General features: G+C 38.3%; 2 protein-coding genes across 2 annotated transcripts; one reads left to right on the top strand and one right to left on the bottom strand.

Moving 5' to 3' along the window:
• Positions 1–354: 354 nt before the first annotated feature.
• Positions 355–2,598, bottom strand: gfer (growth factor, augmenter of liver regeneration (ERV1 homolog, S. cerevisiae)). Its single transcript, XM_059530962.1, has 3 exons — positions 2,351–2,598; positions 1,059–1,252; positions 355–940 (listed from the first exon to the last, which is right to left on the bottom strand). Exons 1-3 carry the CDS (start codon positions 2,561–2,563, stop codon positions 778–780), a joined length of 570 nt encoding a protein of 189 aa, XP_059386945.1. The 5' UTR covers positions 2,564–2,598; the 3' UTR covers positions 355–777.
• Positions 2,599–5,243: 2,645 nt separating this feature from the next.
• drg2 (developmentally regulated GTP binding protein 2) lies at positions 5,244–9,133 on the top strand. The gene is made up of 13 exons (XM_059530823.1): positions 5,244–5,390; positions 5,637–5,735; positions 5,859–6,019; positions 6,573–6,662; positions 6,792–6,852; positions 6,947–7,037; positions 7,109–7,181; positions 7,417–7,507; positions 7,590–7,687; positions 7,780–7,945; positions 8,424–8,482; positions 8,710–8,763; positions 8,850–9,133. Exons 2-13 carry the CDS (start codon positions 5,672–5,674, stop codon positions 8,934–8,936), a joined length of 1,095 nt encoding a protein of 364 aa, XP_059386806.1. The 5' UTR covers positions 5,244–5,390; positions 5,637–5,671; the 3' UTR covers positions 8,937–9,133.
• Positions 9,134–20,325: the final 11,192 nt, after the last annotated feature.

Below are 20,325 nucleotides of genomic sequence, written 5' to 3'. Positions count from 1 at the left end.
CCCATAGAACACATTCATGGAGACCACAAGATGTCTTGAAATGATTTCTAACACAAACAACATTACTCTTCACTGGAAAAGGTAATATTATAGATAGAGGACTATTTTTTTTTCAGTTTAACATGAATGTCTTGATGAATTTGTTTATTACAGACACAGCTCTTTTTAGTACACAAGACATTAATTTAAAGTCTGGAGTGGTGTGGATTATTGTGTTAGTCTTCTGATGGCACCCATTCACTGCAGAGGATCTATTGGTGAGCAACCAATTTAAAGCTTAATTTCTCTAAATCTTCTCTAAACAAGCTCAGCTATATTTTGGATAGCATGATGGTAGATGAATTTTCAGCAATCTTTCATTCTTAAACTATTCCTTTAATTGCCACTCAACATTTCTGTCAATAACATATTCTAGCGGAGGAATAGTCAGTTATTGTTTTACAATGAGGGAGTTAAACTTGAAGTAAGAAATACTGAGAACCACTGCTCTAAACAAAGCTCATCCAGTTGCCTCTGGGCTGTTCACATCCACTGAGAGCTCAATAATTACAAAATAATATGGGCCGTAATGCCATACTCTTGTAAACAGCAATGCTCTTGATTAGAAGCACAATACAGAAAACTATATATTAATAAATCACTCCATCAATTAGTGCAAAGTCAAAATGTATCATGTTTATGCATGGCTCCTGAATGGCACTTGAAACGAAAAGGACAGGTCCACAGAATCAGTGTATGGCTGCATATTGCTCATGTTCATGATTGTGTTGGAGGTTTTTAGTCACAAGATCCATCTTTCCAGCCATCTCGCCATCTCTCATCCACCTTGCTGCAGTCAAACTCTGGCTTGCCTAATCGGATGTTGATGTCATTATGGAGGCGACACATCCACTGTGAGAGGTTGTGCCGGCTGCTAGCATCTGGTTGATTTGTTTTCAATCTGACAAGAGACAAGATAATTGAAACATAAGCAACCAAACACAAATGATAACACTGCAATGGTTCTGGTGAAATGCTAAAGGACATACATAAAAACCATAACAATAAATGATGACAACCTTGATCGCAAGTCCTCTGCACATTCATCACATGGGAAAACCTTTGAGAAGAGGTTGATGAACTGTGTCATCTCCCCCTGTTGTTCAGTGGTCGGTGCGTCAGGATAATATGCAGCCATAGTGTGAAGAAAAGACCATGAGCTCCTGCCCAGTTCCTCTCTGTCCAGAGGGCATTCGACAGGCGCCCTGCTCTCCTGTTCAAAATATCACATGACTGTTTACTGTTAAAGCACAACATTATTGCGTGAGAGCCATTTACATTTACACACTTATATTTATGCATAAGGTATACATTTAAATCAGACTATGTGTTTCCTAAGAATCAAACCTGTGACTCTGGGTTGATGCAATGCTCTGGCAGCGAAACTATAGCTCTTGAAAAGTAACCATAACCATGATTAGCATCTTTGTTTTTAAACATAATATTCCGCAATCTATTTTTCTTAACAGAAATTAGGAGTACTGATTGATATTAAATTAACCACAATTGATTGTGTGATGTGTGTACATCCCTAAATGAAAACAATAAAGAAATATGTAAGAAATAGATATTTTAATATAAAGAATTTATGTAAAAGCTTAGTTATTTTATTATTCTATTTATATGTTATTAAATTATACACTTATTATAATTATTAATAATGTATTAAGGTAATTCATTTAAAGCAAGGTGGATGAAAAAGGGTGGGGATGGCGCAGTGGATAAGACACATGCCTTTGGTGTGAGAGAACCGGGTTCGAATCCACTGTGAGACACCAATGTGTCCCTGAGCAAGACACTTAACCCCTAGTTGCTCCAAAGGTCGCCCTCTGACATATATAGCAATTGTAAGTCGCTTTGGATAAAAGCGTCAGCTAAATGAATAATGTAATGTAATGTTATCCTGAGGCCCCCTTGAAAGTATGCTGTGGACCCTGGTTGAGATCCACTGTAACAAATTATGGCATTTTATTTCAGTAACCATTATTTTTAAAGAGTATGACCACAATTGAAAAAACAGATTCCCTCCCTCACCTATCTCTCTCTCTCTCTCTCTCTCTCTCTCTCTCTCTTTATATATATATATATATATATATATATATAAACCATTAATTTACAGTTAAACTATAGAACGAGGCAGGAAAAGTTAAATTACATTTTGAAATAGCAAAAACCTTTGCAGATACGCATTTCAAAACAAGTTCAGCAATGATTTAATTCAGTCTAATTGTGTTATCACAGATATTTGACTTCTCCTGACTCTGGGATGTCGTAGATTTAGTTTTAGATTTTGACAGTCAGATCTGTTCACCTGCGCCACTGAAGCGGAGGACGTCTGTTTCTGCAGCTTCATCCATGATTTAAAATCCGTACAAGCTCGGCACGGTTTCTTTTTCGGCTCTCCGGTAGTGGTCTGATCGTTAGTCATGCTGTCCTCGGGCGGTCTGCCAGCCACGGGGAACGGGAAGCCCTCCATACGCGCGGTGTTATGCGTTGAGGACCGCGACCCGGCAGGAGTTGCCATGTTTGAACTCGCACAACGTGTTATGTACTACCAGGGTTGCCAGATCTTCACAAAAAATCCAGCATCAACAAAACGAGTCTGAAACCAAACTTGTTCTTAGACGTTTTTATTGGCGCGGTCGCAGTCACAAATTGAGCATTACAGCCATCTACTAAGGCAATGGATCAGAGACTTAAATCCCCTTTTCCCCAGACCAAACCTATCAGGGCTCGAGCTTTCGATGATGTTCAGCTCCTCCATCTACAGCCCAAGTCCCTCCCAGCCCAGAGAAGGGGAATAGCAATAATAATAATAATTTATATTCTATGAATTAACTGAGTTATTTTCAGAAATTTCATTAATAGACTATCGCCGCCTGGATTCAAAATCTATTTTTAATGTTAATTGCTGCTTGCTGTTCTTCTGGAGGTCATGGATTAGTTTACTTCTGTCCTCACTGAATAGTAGAAGTACATGTTCTACTGTTTCTCTGACTCCACACCAGTCACATATTCCTCTTGGATGTTTTCCTATAGTCCTGGAGTTTAGAGGATTACTTGGATCTTAACCTGGTTTCTTTATAGGGATAATTAACACCTATTTCCAACCCTGGGGTAAAACCCCTTCCTCCCAGATCCTGTTATAAAATTTCAGAATAATTCTCAATGAATCATCACTTAACTTTTTTCACATAACATAGCTTATTCCGTCTTGTCCAGGGGTGGAACTAGTTCTGGAAATGAGAACGGAACATCTGTAGTTCTTTTTATTTCCCTCATATATGGATGCTCTATTTCTCTCTCATATCCACAGTTTCCTTTGTCAAGTTGACCTTTACTCCATTTGCACCTGCTTTTAAGCCTGGCCAATTTAAACATTTAAAAGAGTTTAAAGCATTCAAACACAAGACGAGGAAAAACTCAACTGAGTACTTGCGCCGTGTTTGGTGCACAAGCAGAGAGCCTAGACAGCAACATGCACAGAACTTTCCTTTGCGTCCTCCTGCACCTGAATGAACAAATGCAAATCGCAGTTTAATCATGCAACAGAAAAAGATGTGAAAGAGCCTCATTCAGCAGCCCTGTGGTGTTCTGTACACACAGGGCACATGCAGAGAGATGCGTCTCAAAGCACTTGAAAGCCGAAATTCGCCTCTTCTTCTTTGTACTGACAGATACATACACTCACTGCTCTTGACTGAATTACTTTGTACTTTTAACAAGAATTAATCCACAGTCAAACCAGAAATTATTTTTTTACTTGTGGTTGCAGGACACTATAGTTCATTCATGTGAGTGAGTAGCAAAATAAAATAAACTGTGACATATTATACTCAAAAATTCTTCATACAGTGGACTACCAGTAAAACTGATAAAAAAATATGGGACCAAAAATAATTCAGGCACTTCAACCTGACCATGTTTTGCTTAATTGTTTTTTCTTTAATTGCTAATGCGACCTCTTCACACCACAGACTGAAAAAAAATTTATTTCTTGGTAATTGGCCAACAAAGTATTGATTGAAATTCATGTTTTAATGTTTCTGTTTTATCTGTTTATGGTTTGATTTTAATGTTCAGCACTTTGGTCAGTGAGATAAATAAATGAACCTAAACTTTCTGAATTTTTGGTTGATTGTTATGCATTACATACCTTTCTATCAAAGTTATCTGTCATTAAGATTAATTTGTTCTGACACAGTTTAACTCTTGAGTTCTTTTGAGTCATATTTTATTACCATTTCCTAAACTGTAAGCAAATAAACTGTGATAATGTGAGAAATGTTGAAGGTGTCTGAATAAATAAGAGAAGACAGTGCTATTTTACATTTGATTATTCGATTTCTGTAATTAGACACCTAAAAACTTTACTAAACATTGTTTATTAACACAAAGTGCCCACTGGTACAACCTGTACAAACTACAGCTATGGCCCTGCACACAGTACAAACTTGACTTCTGTCCAACAATGTTAAAGCTCATCACCGTCTGCTTTCCCACCGTTTTTTTGTTTTATAGCTTTTATAGCGTTTTCCTGTTCTTCATTTTACAAAGTCAGTTTTCATACATAAAATAAAAAGCGGGGTGAATCAAATGATCTGGTGTGGTGGTAAACTCTTATTTCTTAAATACTTAAAAATAACTATTTATAACTATTTACAGTTTTAAGATCTTTTTCTGATGCCACTCTGCTCCTTGATCTTTGTCACATATTTCTGCACACAGTCTCCTTGCCAGTCATATGAATTGTCTGGTGTTAAATATTTGGATACAAGCAAGTTTGTAAAACCAGGGACTTGGCAACCCTGTGTATTTCCGAGTTGAATGAATCGTTATGTTGAGCCGGATCTTCTGACTGAGCGTGCTAACTTAAGCGATTCACACAACTGATCTAAATTATTCATAAACAGCTGATCTGAATTATTCAGAAATAGCCAGATTTGCCTTCACGTAGCTTTATTAGAACGACCAATGGATAATATGACGACGTAAATTATCGGCTGAGGTAAAAGATTAATTAAAATGATTCTTTGAAACGACCGTTCGATTGAATCGATTCGCTGAAATGAGTCAGAGTTGAAATCCAACCACTGTTATACGCATCATAGGAACGTTTGTTGTAGATGTAATTGACCTTATGTCAATTATCCACAGTATGTCAACAACGTGTAGACATATTATAACTGGCATTTAACACTAAATTTAAGTACTATATATATAAAACGTGTTCAGGAATTAAATATTAAAGAATTGTTTTCACATCGGAGCAATTTCTCCGCAACACTGTCGGCCAGCGGAGGGTGACGTCAGCAGCAGTCCATGCCGTAGAGCTCGTGCCGCTTAAAACTGTAACTATCAACACATTCCATTCTACAGATACACGAATGACAATATCTTATAGTTTCTGTAGAGTGACATTTATATTAGTAGCCGTGTGGCATGATATGCGAATGACAGCTCAATCAATGCAATAGTGTTGGATAAGTTTGATAGAAGTGCCTGCTAGCTTAGCCTACCACTGACTACGTAGCCAGAGAGCAGATGCTCTGGACACTATGACTGACATGCTTTCTGTCACACTGTACTGTTCACAGGCTTCACATAAGCAAAACATCACACTCGAGTGAAAATGGGGATCCTGGAGAAGATCGCAGAGATAGAGAGAGAAATCTCTCGAACACAGAAGAATAAAGGCAAGCCAAGATTTTTCTATAAATGTACCGTCATAGGCTTTTTGTTGTTGTTGTTGCTGTTGCTTTCTATCTGTTTACTCCTAACCAATTAAATCCTGAGTGGTTACAAACTTGTTTTTGCAGCAACTGAGTACCATCTGGGTTTATTGAAAGCCAAGCTAGCCAAGTACAGAGCCCAGCTCCTGGAGCCCTCGAAGTCTGCTGGAGCCAAAGGAGAAGGCTTCGATGTGATGAAGTCTGGGGATGCGAGAGTGGCTCTGATCGGGTTCCCATCGGTCGGCAAGGTACAAAACAACATCTGCAGTGCAACATGTCACAGTACTACTGAACAACACTGGAAAAGTATTGTCACATTTATAAATGATAATATCCTGCAAGATAGAACTTTTATCCTTGAAAGACATTATTTTAGGACACCAAGCACGTGACTTTACTAAAGACAATGATAGCCGAGTTATTAATTTAGCTTATTTGCATATTTAAGCTCATCATCAGCAAACCAAAATGTTTTTTCTGAGAGAATTTAAAATTTATTTTTTACACCATTACATCCTCAGTAAACAAGAAAGCAAACAGAATGACTTGAATGCATTTAATTTATATAGACTTACTTTAAATACACCTCTTGCTTTCATGTTTTTTTCCCTTTCTCCCTCCTCCTATTTGTGTCTTATGCCAATGATTAACTCTTATTTTTATCTCTATTCTGTTGACAATGTGTGTACTACTGTTGTTAAATTTTGTGTTTAATCTGCAAACATTTTTTTTTTAATATGTCAATACTATATTTTTTGCACTAAAAACAGAGACTTGCTCTAATTGATGGTGTTTTTGCAGTCTACATTTCTCAGTTTAATGACAGCAACAGAAAGTGAAGCAGCTTCGTATGAATTCACCACCCTGACCTGCATTCCCGGTGTCATTTCGGTACTATTTATTCCAAAATATTTTTCTTTTCTCTCAGTTTTTGTGTATATCTTATTTCTGCGTGTGTTGTTTTTTGTTATTATATTTACCAGCATGATATTGGTTTCATTTTTACATTTTTAATTCTAGTACAAAGGTGCCAACATTCAGCTGCTGGATTTGCCTGGTATCATTGAGGGGGCTGCACAAGGTATGTTCATGTGTGTTTTGAAGAGTAATGCACATTTGCATGTGTATTTTGGCCTATTAAATGTGTCCTTGTTCTGTGTGTGTTTGTTTTAAAGGCAAGGGCCGAGGTAGACAGGTCATTGCTGTGGCCAGAACTGCAGATGTGGTCATCATGATGTTGGATGCGACTAAAGGAGATGTTCAGAGGTGAGTTGGAGCAGCGGAGAATGTTTGCACTATTGCTCTGATTGTTTGACGATTGTGGTTTTGTTTTTTAGGGAACTTCTGGAAAAAGAACTTGAATCTGTTGGCATCAGACTCAACCGCCCCAAACCAAATATCTATTTTAAGGTCAGTGTTTCAGTTTTTAATTTTAATGTCAGAGTTTGTCTAATAACCAAAATGTCTTTTAAGTTCATATTTTAAGTGTCATTCATTAATTTGAGTCCATTTTGTTGAGTCAAAGTAACATTTTTCTCAACAAAAATAACTTTAGTTGACAAGGTCCACGAAGCGGTTCATTTTAAATAGATCTTAAGGTGTTTTTAAAAGAAATTTATTCCTCACTTAAATATCTGTTTTTCAGCCTAAAAAAGGTGGTGGGCTATCGTACAATTCAACGGTTCCCCTCACACACTGCTCTGAGAAGCTTGTACAGCTCATTCTTCATGAGTACAGTATCCTTTGGCATTGTTTATTCACGGTTTCATTCATTTTCCTCTAATAATGAGCGACACATTAACCTTAACATGACTGCAGAAATCTTCAACGCTGAGGTTTTGTTCAGAGAGGACAGCACTCCTGATGAATTTATTGATGTGATTGTGGGCAACAGAGTGTACATGCCTTGCTTATATGTGAGTGTATATTTCAGCCTGATGCAAAGCTTCTCCATTTTAATTATGTCAGAAAATTTAAAATGATATAATGAATATCTGTCTTATTACAGGTGTACAACAAAGTGGATCAGATTTCTATAGAGGAAGTGGATCGTCTTGCTCATAGACCTAACAGTGTAGTGATCAGCTGCGGCATGAAGCTGAATCTAGATTATCTCCTGGAGCAGTTATGGGAGGACCTGGCTCTGATCTGCATATACACCAAGAAAAGAGGAGGTAAGCTTTTTTTTGGTCCCAAATTTATAGTAATTTAAGATGCTTTCACCCTAGAACAGTGGTTCTCAAGCGTTTTGGCCTCCTGTTGTCCAACACAATACAGGTGGATATATTTACGAGATTTGTGCTCTATGACAAAGCTGCTTGTTTTGTATTAATACATTCGATTAATTCATTATTTGTTGTAAAGCATTTTAATTGAGATTAGAGTATTTTAATTTTGTTGATTATTTATTAGAGCTTTTAGTATAAGCCATGTCTGTTTGGCGTCAAACAGATTTTGGTTCATGTTAGTTTTCATCTTTTTGTAAAGTTGTCTGGCGTAATCCATTTTAAATTTAGATCATAATTTAATTTGTGGAATTTTCTTTTCAAAGCTTGTCTTAAAAACTGAAAATAAAAAAAACATCTTATGTTTGAATTTAGTGTTTTTATTCTTTGCTCTTTTTTTATTAATATTATTATTTTTATTGTTAAGAACGCCCAGATTTCGGTGACCCTATAATCATGAGACGAGGAGCATCAGTTGAACATGTGGTATGTCTCTGTTTTGTTGTCCTGTGACACCTGCAAAAAAAAAAAAATATATATATATATATATATATTAATTTTACATAACTATAGACAGTAAATGCTGAAGTGTTGTCTAAAAATATATTTATATCTGAACATGTTTATTTCTATTTGATGTGCTATCTAACTAAATCCTATATATTTTCAAGCGTATCAAGATCAGATTCATGATTGTTTCTTATTTCTTCCAGTGTCACAGAATCCACAGGACGTTAGCTAGCCAGTTCAAGTACGCACTTGTCTGGGTAAGATCCTTCTCCTCCTGAAGTGAAATATACTCTTGCTTTTGTTCCATGCTTTTGAGTAGCACTGCTGTGTTTTTGGATTACAGGGAACAAGCACAAAGTACAGTCCTCAGAGAGTAGGACTGACTCACATCATGGAACATGAGGATGTCATTCAGATTGTGAAGAAATAAAATCCAGTCCTCAGATCCACTACAGTATCAACAGAACTTTTGATACATGCATAACAGAACATTTTATTTGTTGACAGCTACATCGCTTCATGAAACTTCACTGAAAAAACTGTGATCAACAATTAATAAGTGATTATTTTCTTTAAGAATATCATCTACCTGGCAAAATTCATTCTAATAAATAATATTCTGATCTTTGTTTGGTTCTTTCTTACTAAACTAAATGCGACATGTACAGTGTTTGAGACTAAATGAAAATTTTAGTTGTAATTTAATACACAGAAAGTGAAGATTTGTCTTAATAAACTCAACTTAAAAATATTTAACATTATGTTTTAGATATTTCATATTCTGCAATTTTATAGGGTGCTAACCAGATTTTGAGAACTCTTTTGTACAGATGTTCAGATGAAGCTCAATGATTTAAGATGCATAAGAAACGGCGAATGTATATGAAATCACTAGGGTCAAATGAGAATGAAGCAATGACCATCATAAAGATAGCACAAAACTTTACATTTGTAGATGTATTCCACCAATCCTGGGTCTGACGTTTTTTACAAGCCTCTAAAACCAACATGTCATAGTCTAAAAAGATCAGAGTTCACTCTTACTCTTACTCGAAGCACTTAGTCAAGAGCTCTTGTCCAGTTGATCCGTACTAGTTGAGGATAGTTCAAGAAGATACATCTGGTTCCTCTAAGGAGCAGCAGCTTGTTGAATTTAAACACTCTCCAGGTATGTTAGTTTATATTTTTCTTGGTTTATGGTGTTTTAGTTAATCATTTCAATCATGCAAGGTTTGGTTCATCAGTAATGACCCGGGTGGAGAGCTGATGAGGTGATGTTTTACTGCACATATCCAAGGGTCATTTACACGTACACTCACACTGTCATGGAAAGACATGAAACTCAGTATAGTTAACTTTCTGAGACAGTTTTAAATGAAGGGTTCCCAGCATGAATCATTAATTAATGCATACTGTTTTGATAAAGTATGGTTATATGGTGAGGACTTTCTCTGATTACAGCAGAGCACACTGTTAAAGTCCAGCTCAGAGGTGACTCAGAGACACTCTACAAGATGTGAACGGTTAGCTTTCTGTGTTCATCTGAAAACCTAGAGCTGCCCACTCTATTCATTACAGAAAACTAGTATAATAGACGACATTAAATATGCATGCTGAGGCGCTCGGGCTGTAGACACACAAAACGGACAAGTGTGGAGCGGGGAATTATCAAGCCGTTGGAAGGCTGTTCCACTTCAGGCTTGATGGGTCCTAATGTGTAATTAGCCTACATTTCACATCGCTAAAATGATGAGCAGGATGGCAAGAAACTGTTTTGGAATAACTTGAGGAGTGACATTTCTTCGCTGGAGTTGAGTTCGGGTGGAAAGATAATGGTAAGAAGGACGAGTGACGTGCCAAAGCGCTACGCTTGTAAACATGACACTTGATGCTGGGGCCATATGGTGCAGTGTGTGTGTGTGTGTGTGTGTGTGTGTGTGTGTGCTCTCAGAGCCCGTGTGCTCCAGTTTTTAATTCCATTATGAATCATTCACTGCTTATCATGAGGTTTTTAGAACCATAAAATAATGTTTTGAGCATTGCATTCTGACGTTGCATTTCTTAACTTGTATTGAGCGAATGTATTTTGCTACTAGTAATAACCTGCACGATCTCTCATTAAGTTATTGGTGACAGCAGCTACGAAGAAGGAAAGAGACTGAAAATTGTGGTGTTTATAATTTGGGCGTATGTGCCTTTATGTAGGGAGTAACAGCAGTATAGCGTTTTGTGAGTTTCTTGTGTGGTTTTTCAAACAGAATTATGTAAAACCTACATTGTATTATATTGTCCACACGATTGCTTAATTTTGAAGTGGAAAGCATGGAGCAACAGATTATGCGAGCTGATGCCATGCCATTAATTTCTCGTCTTCTGAAGAGCTCCTGCTGCCCCCTGCTGATTCACCAGTACAATGTCAGGGAAAATGTTCAAAATACAGTGGCACAACAGCTTGTCAGTGGGGAAGCAAGCACTCAGCTATACACCTGCTGTTCCTTTAGTGCTCCTTAAAGGTTCACCTCAAAATGACAATTTGAACAAAATGTACTACCATCCAAGATGTGGATGAGTTTGTTTCTTTCTCAAAACAGATTTAGCATTACATCACTTGCTTATCACTTGGGGAAGTCGTGGCCTAGTGGTTAGAGAGTTTGACTCCTAACCCTAAGGTTGTGGGTTTGAGTCTCGGGCCGGCAATACCACGACTGAGGTGCCCTTGAGCAAGGCACCAAACCCCCAACTGCTCCCCGGGTGCCGCAGCATAAATGATGCCCACTGCTCTGGGTGTGTGTGTGTGCACTTTGGATGGGTTAAATGCAGAGCATGAATTCTGAGTATGGGTCACCATACTTGGCTGTATATCATGTCACTTTTGCTCACTAATGTATCCTCTGTAGTAAATGGGTGCCGTCAGAATGAGAGTCCAAACAGTTCATAAAAACATCACAATCATCCACAAGTGACCCAGACGACTCCTGTCTATCAATTAATGTTCTGTGAAAAGTTGTGTTTGTAAGAAACTCTGTTGGTTAAAAAACTGCATATGCTGGTTAGGTATGTTTTGAAGCATGGCAGCTAGTTTAAGCTGGTCCTTATTTTCTCATGAGCTAGTTTAAGATGGTCCTGAGCTGGTTATAAGCTGGTTATGAGCTGGTCCCAAGATGGTTATAAGCTGGTCATGTGCTGGTCCTAAACCACTAGCTCCTGCTCAGGACCAGCTCATAAACAGTTTATAACCAGCTCAGGACCAACAACGGACCATCTTAAACCAGTTCAAAGCAGCTGCCATGCTTCAAAACATACCTGAGCAGAATATGCAACAGAGAAATCGATCATTAAAATGTTTCAACTTTAAACTCAAATTTCTGGCCAAAATAGCTTAGTCCATAATCCATAATAGTGCTTTTTCCAGTGAAAAAGTATGTCTACTGTTGTGCTCTCACATCAAAATCCACTGATATAATTGCTTATAACTTGCTTATTGATCTGTGCATATTTCTCTCCTGATTCAGACAAGACTTTTTTAATGGAGAACGCAATATGCATAGAGAACTCATATTTACAACAAAGCAAAGACACATATAAAAACATGTAGCTTTTCATTTGCTGTTCATTTTACATGCTGGGTTTCACATCCACAGGGCTCAGTGCTTGGCCCTCTCCTCTTCTCTCTTTACCTACTCCCGCTTGGCTCCATAATTAGGAAGCATGGGATTCTATTCCACTGTTATGCGGACGACAGCCAAATTTATGTACCTCTTAAGAAAAATGACACCAGCTCTGTTACTGCATTACTGAAATGTCTGGATGACATCAAGGCCTGGATGTCTTTTAACTTTTTAAATTTTAATCATGATAAAACAGAGGTGATGGTTTTTAATGGATCCACTGGAACCCCCCTGCCAGATCTTGGTCCCCTAACACAGTACATGAAACCCACAATTACAAACCTTGGGGTGAAGATGGACCCCGATTTTAAACTTGAGAGCCAGATCAGGTCTGTCGTGAAATCAAGTTTCTTTCACCTGAGGCAGCTGGCCAAAATTACAAGCCATTAGCTTGTAATTGGGGTCAGGTGGTTTGTTTACATACAGAGCCAGACCTTTGGTTTCTAGAATAATAGAAACTGTATACCTGCCAGCTTCTTAGATGTATATAATGATGCTTTTTTTGTCATGTAATGCATTTTGTCCAAATCAGGAAACACGCAAGTTGGATTACCATTGCTTTTGTTCCGTCACAGCACTTTGAGAAGATGACTGTTTGTATGCGGGCAGTTTTTACATCTGAAAGAGGGCAATTAGGGAGAGGGACCACATAATAGATCAGGCTTTATATGAACACACAATGAGTTAGTCAAGCATAGTTAAACGCAGCACACTGAGAATGGATCTTATATGTCAGAACATTATATTGCTATGGATAACTTTGAGCACCTCTTTTGGAAAAGGGTTCGGATGTAATAATTGTTGAAAGCAATTTTTAAGGTAAGTGTTGCAGCTATTGGCATAATCATGAAAATACTTTTTTGAGACTTTTTATGCTTTCATGATCTATGTTTCTTGTTAAATGGTAGTTTGGACTACAATTTACTTTACTAAAATATAATAAATATACATAAAAAATGTAGAGTTTTTTTTTGTGCTTCTTTGGGATGGCACAATCAAGCGACGTTCACTTGCAGAACGCAAGCTTCTAGAAGGCACATAAGTCTGAAGTAACAAATTTAGGTAAATGGGTGCAGAGCCAGTGGTAGTTTTGTAGGCAAACATCAATGCCTTGAATTTTTTGCGAGCAGCCATTGGAAGCCAGTGCAAATTGATAAACATAGGTGTGACGTGTATTCTTTTTGGCTCATTAAAAATTAATCTTGCTGCCGCGTTCTGAATTAATTGTAAAGGTTTGATAGAATTGGCTGGAAGACCTGCCAAGAAGGCATTGCAATAGTCCAGCCTGGACAGAACAAGAGCTTGAACAAGGAGTTGTGCAGCATGTCCAGAAAAAAAGCCTTTATAAAGCCTTTATATTTTTATATATACTTATATATTACTTTCATTATGTCTTTATACAAACTTTATACAAACAATATATCTTGGACATTTGACCACTATTCTATAGACCCCAGATGCCCTCTTTAGGATTTCCCTTCATTATTTATTGATTAATGGCTGGTATTGCCAAGCAGGAGGAGGTTCATTACGCTAATCTAACACTTTGTTTGCTTGTGCATGACAAAACTGCACTTGTGTGGTGTAGCTTTATTGCACTAATTTAGATAAATCACTGACACAATAATAAGACAGTTTAAAAAGCCATAGTTTATTGTTGTTGCTTTTACTATTACAGAGTAAAATATATATATATATATATATATATATTTTCTTCAGTGACTCTGAAGTGTCAATTACCACAAGGCAATCAATAATCAATTGAACATTAAAATGAACAGCAATTTAAAGGTTTGTGGATTTTACAGTAGATACTGGCATATTTTAGAGGCTGTTGTTGCAGTCATTTCAGGTGAAAAAGATGATGTTTGGCATTTATCTGTTTGGTGTGAGACAATGCATAGATTTAGTCACTTAGATAACTTGTTTCTAACCATTTATAACAACACTGAAATTTAATCTAGTCCTCCCCTGAGCCTCTTGATTGTAACCTTACCCAGCACTTACCCTAGGCTTCGATTTAAACCGGTTCATTTAGGGTTTGTGGTATGCATTACGTCTCGTCAGAGAGACTAAGCTATGCGACTACACCAATATTTTGTTTAGCTTCTCTTTATATTTACCCTTATATAGTTCCTAATGAAAGTAATGCTGTATATATCCTGCTGAAAAATAATCTGACTTTTAGGAGTGCCGTTTAATAATGAAACAAAACAAATCAACTTGTTATATCTTTATTTTGCATGTTATTAATTACATTGATTGTCATAACTGTTGTGCATTGAAAATGGATTGGAAAAGCAGCTCATAACCTCTTCTTGGACTTGTTTCAATGCATAACCACTGAATAGCTGATGCACTGTAAGAGGCCAAATTACTCAACTTAAATTACACTGATAACCATCTCTTCTAGCAAGGAAAATGACAACCAAATTAAATCATGAAAAAATATGTTAAGTGCAGATATATCACCTACATGTAATATCATAAACATATGCAATAATTGCATGGGATAGTGAATGTATGAAGTTAACAATGACTGGGGTCACTCTATATTTAGAACTTTTCCGATTAATATTTCATTATTTCTTAGTGAACTGAATACAGTCCAGCCATTAAGAATTAATCCCTACCAGTGTCATGAACTCTGGAATATTAAGTGTTCAACAGAGAAATATTCTTCAGTTTAGTATGTAAATTTGTGATTTTAGTCCATGATAAAAACTGCATTTTCTAAGAGTGGACATATAAAGGTACATATGTACCAGACAGTTGATCGCATCATAATAATGTATGCTGATACTCGTTTGAATTTTCTCCTGCTCAAAAAATATATTTAGATGTGCTAATTACTCTCTAAAAAGTCATCCAGTCAATAAAGTGCAACATTAAAAAACATATCATGTCTGTCTAGACATGCAAGCGAAAATATACTTTGCACATATAATATACTTTTGCTCAATTTTATTTATTCTAAATAATCAGTTCATTCAAACTGATTTCCATCTCCAATAGTTCTGTTGGATGGTTGGTAATTTTGCTTTAAATTAAAATAACATTCTGCAAGTCACTGCTCAATCAAAAAACTGAAAATAAAACTTGTCTGGCACAACAATAAAAAATTACAAGGTAAAATTGAAATTTGTTTGGTACTCTAATAATATTAAACATTTAACCCACCTCAGATATGATGGAGGAGACATTCCACTTCGGTCAGTATCATTACCATACTTAGGTTCTATTTGGAAATGTCCTCAGACACAGTTTAGTAACAGCTCAGCCAACGTGCATTATTTATATAGGAATGAGCCAAACAGATAATGTTACCCTAAGTCAGTGTAGTTGATACATTTAAGGTGCCCTTCACAACTATCATGGGGAGCCCTCGCATACTTTCAGAGACATGCATCTGGAGCTCTTGAAGGACACGACCTGCAAAACTCAAAAGGACAAAAAGTGTAACTGGAGTACTTTTCCCAAGGCATGAAAAAGCTTGTAGCACATGACATTCACGGATGCCTGTTTCGTCTGTGGGAAATCTCTTGCCAAAATTAGCACTACAGCCAAGGACACAACTCTGTTGGACATTTCTGAAATGTGAGGAATTCACCTGTAAGGTAGAGTCCTGAACAAAAGAGCTATCAGCATTTGTGTTGGCCACAAAATGGCTTTTGTGTTAAGTGGCAATGCTTTTTCTTATACTCAAAAGACAAAATTAGACATATAATTAGTAACTTTTTTTGTGATGTAAGTGATCTACTTGCACTTCATACGCATTTACGCTATGTTGAAGCTGTATGACACATTTGTATAACAGTTTGAGTTTTCTGTCACTGGCCACCCATTTTTGGCAAAGTGGCATATATTGCATGATTTTTGGAGAAGGACAAAATGCCACCAAAGAAAGCAGACAAAGCTGCACCTAAGAAAGGTGCAAAGGAAGATACAAAGGCAGCAAAAGATGAAAAGAAAGGGGGTAAGGGAGGCAAAGGGAAAGAGGATCCAAAGAAAGGAAAAGGAAAGGGCAAACAAGCTCCTAGTGAATCTGAGGAGGCCTCTGAGGTGGAAAGGAGTGAGGCTGAGGACAGTGAAGCAGTGGATGAAGAGGATGTGCAAAGTGAGGATGATGGTGGTAAAAAGGGAAAAGGAAAAGCTGCTCTGAAGGGAGCGTCCAAAGCTATTGCAGTAAAGGCTGTAGCTAAGCCAAAGCGTGGCCAGGCAGCAGAGGAAGGTGTTGATCCAAAAACTGGTAAGCGTGCCAATATTAAGGCTGCATCCAAAGCTGTGACAGGATTCCAACCTGAAGAGAAGAAGCCACAACTTCAGCTAGGTAAAATGAAGGACATAAACCTGAAAGGGGCCTCTTCAGCTATGATGGGCTTTGCTGTTCAGGGTCAGCAGAATGTTCAAAAGACAGAGGATGCAAAAGCTCATTTAAAAGGTGCTTCTAAAGTTCTCTCAGGTCTGACAGGAAAGTCCCCATTTTTTTCAAAGCCTGCCCCAAAACAGTCTAAAAAGCTAAAAAGCACATCTAGGCTTTTCATGGGACTATCTGGCAGCAAGAAGAAAAAAGGTATGACACCAAAGGCATTACAAAGTACATCAAAGTTGTTTTCAGGTTTCGGAAAGTCCAAAGCTACAGAAGATAAAAAAGAGGAGGGAGGAAGAACACTCTTATTACTCAGTATTGGTGGAAAGGCAAATAAAAATGCAGCAGCCACATCTGGACTGGGAGGCAAATTCAAAGGCTTTTTTGGTAAAAAGAAAACTGGGGCTGCACAATTCAAGAGTAAAGGATGGGCTCTGGGGAAGATAGCAGGAGCAACAAACTGGCTAACCAACAAATTCATCTCATCCAAAGCATCTAAACGACTAGGTCGCTCTGTTCGTTATGACAGGTCAAGTGTGGGGCAATATCACGGCTATCAGAATGGAGGTTATGAATATGATGAAGATGAGTTCAGCTATGAGGAAGATGACTATGTTCAAAGCAGTTATAGCAGAAATAATCCCCGGGGACGATATAGAAGCAGAAATCATGACAGCTATGGTCAGGGGCGCTACATCAGAGGACCACATCAGTATGACTACTTCGAAGATGACGAGGAGTATTATGATTATCCTGAAGATGAGTATGGATTCTATGATGAGGAGAATGAATACTATGATCCAGTGTATGAGGATGAGTATGGAGATGTGTATCCTGATGAAGATTATTATGATCAGTATCAGTATGACGGAAGACAACCTTATGGTTATTATGATGATAGAATTGACTATGGTTACAGGCAACATAGAATGGATGAATTTGGATACCCTGTTGATGGTATGGAATACTATGATGAAATGGGTTATGCTATGGAAGATGAAATTGGCTACCTTGGTAATGATGTGGAATATTATGACTATGGATACTATCCAGAACAGTTTGACTATTATGGTGATCAACAAAATTATTATAGTCACTATGATGGTGTTTCAGATGCCTACATGATCTATCCAGGTTATCAAAATGCATACAATCCAAACCAGTACATGTACAGTGGAGAAACCGCTGCAGTTTACATTGATCCTCAGATGGCTGTTAACCAGCCATTTATGTACACGGTGGAGGATGTCATGGAACAAACAGAACCCCCAGAAATGTACAGTAATGAATATGTTCAAATACCAACCCAGGGTATATTGACTGAGGATTCATTCAGATTTCCAAGACCACAAGTAAGACTTTTTGGAAAGGAAAAACTTGAAATTTCAAGTCCAGTTTCTCAGATTCCCAGGAGTGACCATGAGATGTTTCCAGACCAATTTGAACACCAGCCACTTGTTTCACCTATGAGCTTTCCTCTATACACTCAACAGCAACCGGAAGCTGTACAAAGGTCATTATCTCCCACCCCTATATTAATTCAGCAAGTACCAGCACAAATTATACCACCTAATAGTCCCATTTTAACCCGATCACTCCAAATACCATCCTCGCCTGTTCTTCAAGCAAGACCTTTTTCGTCTACAATGCCAGTGTCACCTGTCCTAAGTAGACATTCTTTTGGACCTGTTGGAACCATACCACTCTCAACACCAGCCTCTCCAGTTCTGTCCGCAAGGAGATTTGATCCAACTATGGGTGATCCAGTCTCTCCCTATTTAGTCTATACAGATCCCATGTTTCAGAGACTTGATTTTCCACATGAAAATATTCAACCAGTAACAATGAGACAATTTAATCATCTCCCCTCACCACAGCTCTCCTTAAGACAAAGCAATTTTTCAACTCGAAGCAGCCCTATACCTCACCAAAGATCTGATATGTTTGAGGAAATGAGTCCGAGGTTCTCACCAAGGCAGTCTAGAATGTTTGGCCCACCATCATACAATAATAATGCACAAAGGCAGTTCTCTCCTATCCAAAGGAGAAAATTTAGCCCCCCTTCTTCTCCACAACCATCCAGAAGAGCGCCATCACCATTAGCTTCTGTAAGGGGAAAATCTCCAACTCCCCAGAGAAAGCCATTTGGTTCTAGAGCACCATCCCCTCTTGTTAATGGAAGAGAGAGCCCTCCAATGTCTCCACGAGGCTCAATGAGAAGAAGAAGTCCTCCTTCTTCACCTAGAGCAACCCTGAGGAAAAGTGCTAGTCCTACCCCTCCAATAAAATCTCGTTTCAGGCCTATTGGTAGAAGCAATCAGGAGTCTTTCATATCATCAAGATCTATCAGGAAAAGCTCTCTTTCACCACAACCATCACTACGGAGGAGGAGCCCTCCACTGTCTCCAACAATAGACCGACAGTCACCAGAGGAGAGGTCTCCATACCCACATCGCAGAGCCACATCTCCCATCCAAAGACCCCTGTCTCCAAGACCAATATCTCCATTCTCTTCTAGACCTCAGAGACCTCTTTCACCATCACCCTCAGCATTTTCTGGCAGAATTCAACATGACCCACAACATCTGCCTACTCGTTCATCCACACGTAGATTCAGAGGATTTGGTGGGAACAAAGTGCCAATGGGAACCGTTAAGCCATCTCCTGTCAATCCAATTTTTCAAAGAAAAGGTCATCATGGTACTATTCAAATGCAAAATGTCACTCCATTGAGATCATCCATCCACAATGCATCCATGGGTTCAGGAGCTTTGAATCAAAGTGCTAGATCCTCCCCCATCATGTTGGCAAGACAAGGTTCCAGACCAGCAGGGTTTCAAGACTCGAAGAGATACTTTCTACCTGGAACACCAAATCCACAAAGGGTTTTTCATAGACCTGTTGGGAGAGGGCGTCCTGTTGTGAGAGTACCAATAAGTCCTGTTTCTTTCAGGCAATCAATAAGAGGCCAGAGCCATCCTCTTGTAATGAATGCTCAACCATCTTTTCCTCAACGGGTTCCAATAAAACAGCCTGGAATACCTTCACCGCAACTCTCTGTGAGACATGTTCCAACCCCATGTCCATCACCTCAGCTTTCAATGAGAGCTGGTTCACCAATGTCTGTACGTTCACCAATGTCTGTACGATCTCCATCGCCGATCCTCTCATCCTCTATACAGAGAAATGCTCTGCATAATGAATTAATCAATCGTGCCTCACTCAGATCACAATTTTCTTCGAGTATCATTCCTCAGCCTCAAGTAATAAATGAATTTGCCCAGACAGTTCAACAAGGGTCATCTCCTCTACTAACAAATGCTTTACAGAACCCAAATCTTGCTGCTGCTTCATTCAGTTCACCTCTTCCAAGATTTAAATCTCCAATGTCGCAGGTTAACCAAAATTTATCTCAGAGATCTTCTCCAGCCTTAACAAATGCATTGCAAAATCCACTTCTCCGTAATGCCACTTACCGCTCACCTCTACAAATGTCTGCATCTCCTTATTCTATAGTGGCACCTCAGGAGGTTCAGGTAACCAGTCAGATTTCTTCTCCAATGCTCTCTAATGCACTGCAAAACCCTTACCTACGTAATGCGTCTCTCATTTCCCCACTGCAAAGAAGCACATCTCCTTATTCTTCTGCGGCTGCTCAGCCGGAACCGCAAAACATTTTGCAGTCATCTTCAGCGCTAACCAATGCACTAAAAAATCCTCAGTTACGCAGTGCATCATACATCTCACCTCTTCAGCGGAATACATCTTTATATGCTCCAGTG

The sequence above is a fragment of the Carassius carassius genome, chromosome 1, assembly GCF_963082965.1.
Source record: "Carassius carassius chromosome 1, fCarCar2.1, whole genome shotgun sequence".
Taxonomy (NCBI): domain Eukaryota; kingdom Metazoa; phylum Chordata; class Actinopteri; order Cypriniformes; family Cyprinidae; genus Carassius; species Carassius carassius.
This window is presented reverse-complemented; position numbering and strand designations above follow the sequence as displayed.

Coding starts and splice junctions, on each gene's coding strand:
- gfer (XM_059530962.1), bottom strand. CDS start 2,563: ATGGCAACTCCTGCCGGGTCGCGGTCCTCAACGCATAACACCGCGCGT. Junction 1,253..2,350: donor CCTCCGCTTCAGTGGCGCAG/GTGAACAGATCT, acceptor TATTTTGAACAG/GAGAGCAGGGCGCCTGTCGA. Junction 941..1,058: donor GCAGAGGACTTGCGATCAAG/GTTGTCATCATT, acceptor GTCTCTTGTCAG/ATTGAAAACAAATCAACCAG.
- drg2 (XM_059530823.1), top strand. CDS start 5,672: ATGGGGATCCTGGAGAAGATCGCAGAGATAGAGAGAGAAATCTCTCGA. Junction 5,736..5,858: donor TCGAACACAGAAGAATAAAG/GCAAGCCAAGAT, acceptor TTGTTTTTGCAG/CAACTGAGTACCATCTGGGT. Junction 7,038..7,108: donor ACTAAAGGAGATGTTCAGAG/GTGAGTTGGAGC, acceptor TTTGTTTTTTAG/GGAACTTCTGGAAAAAGAAC.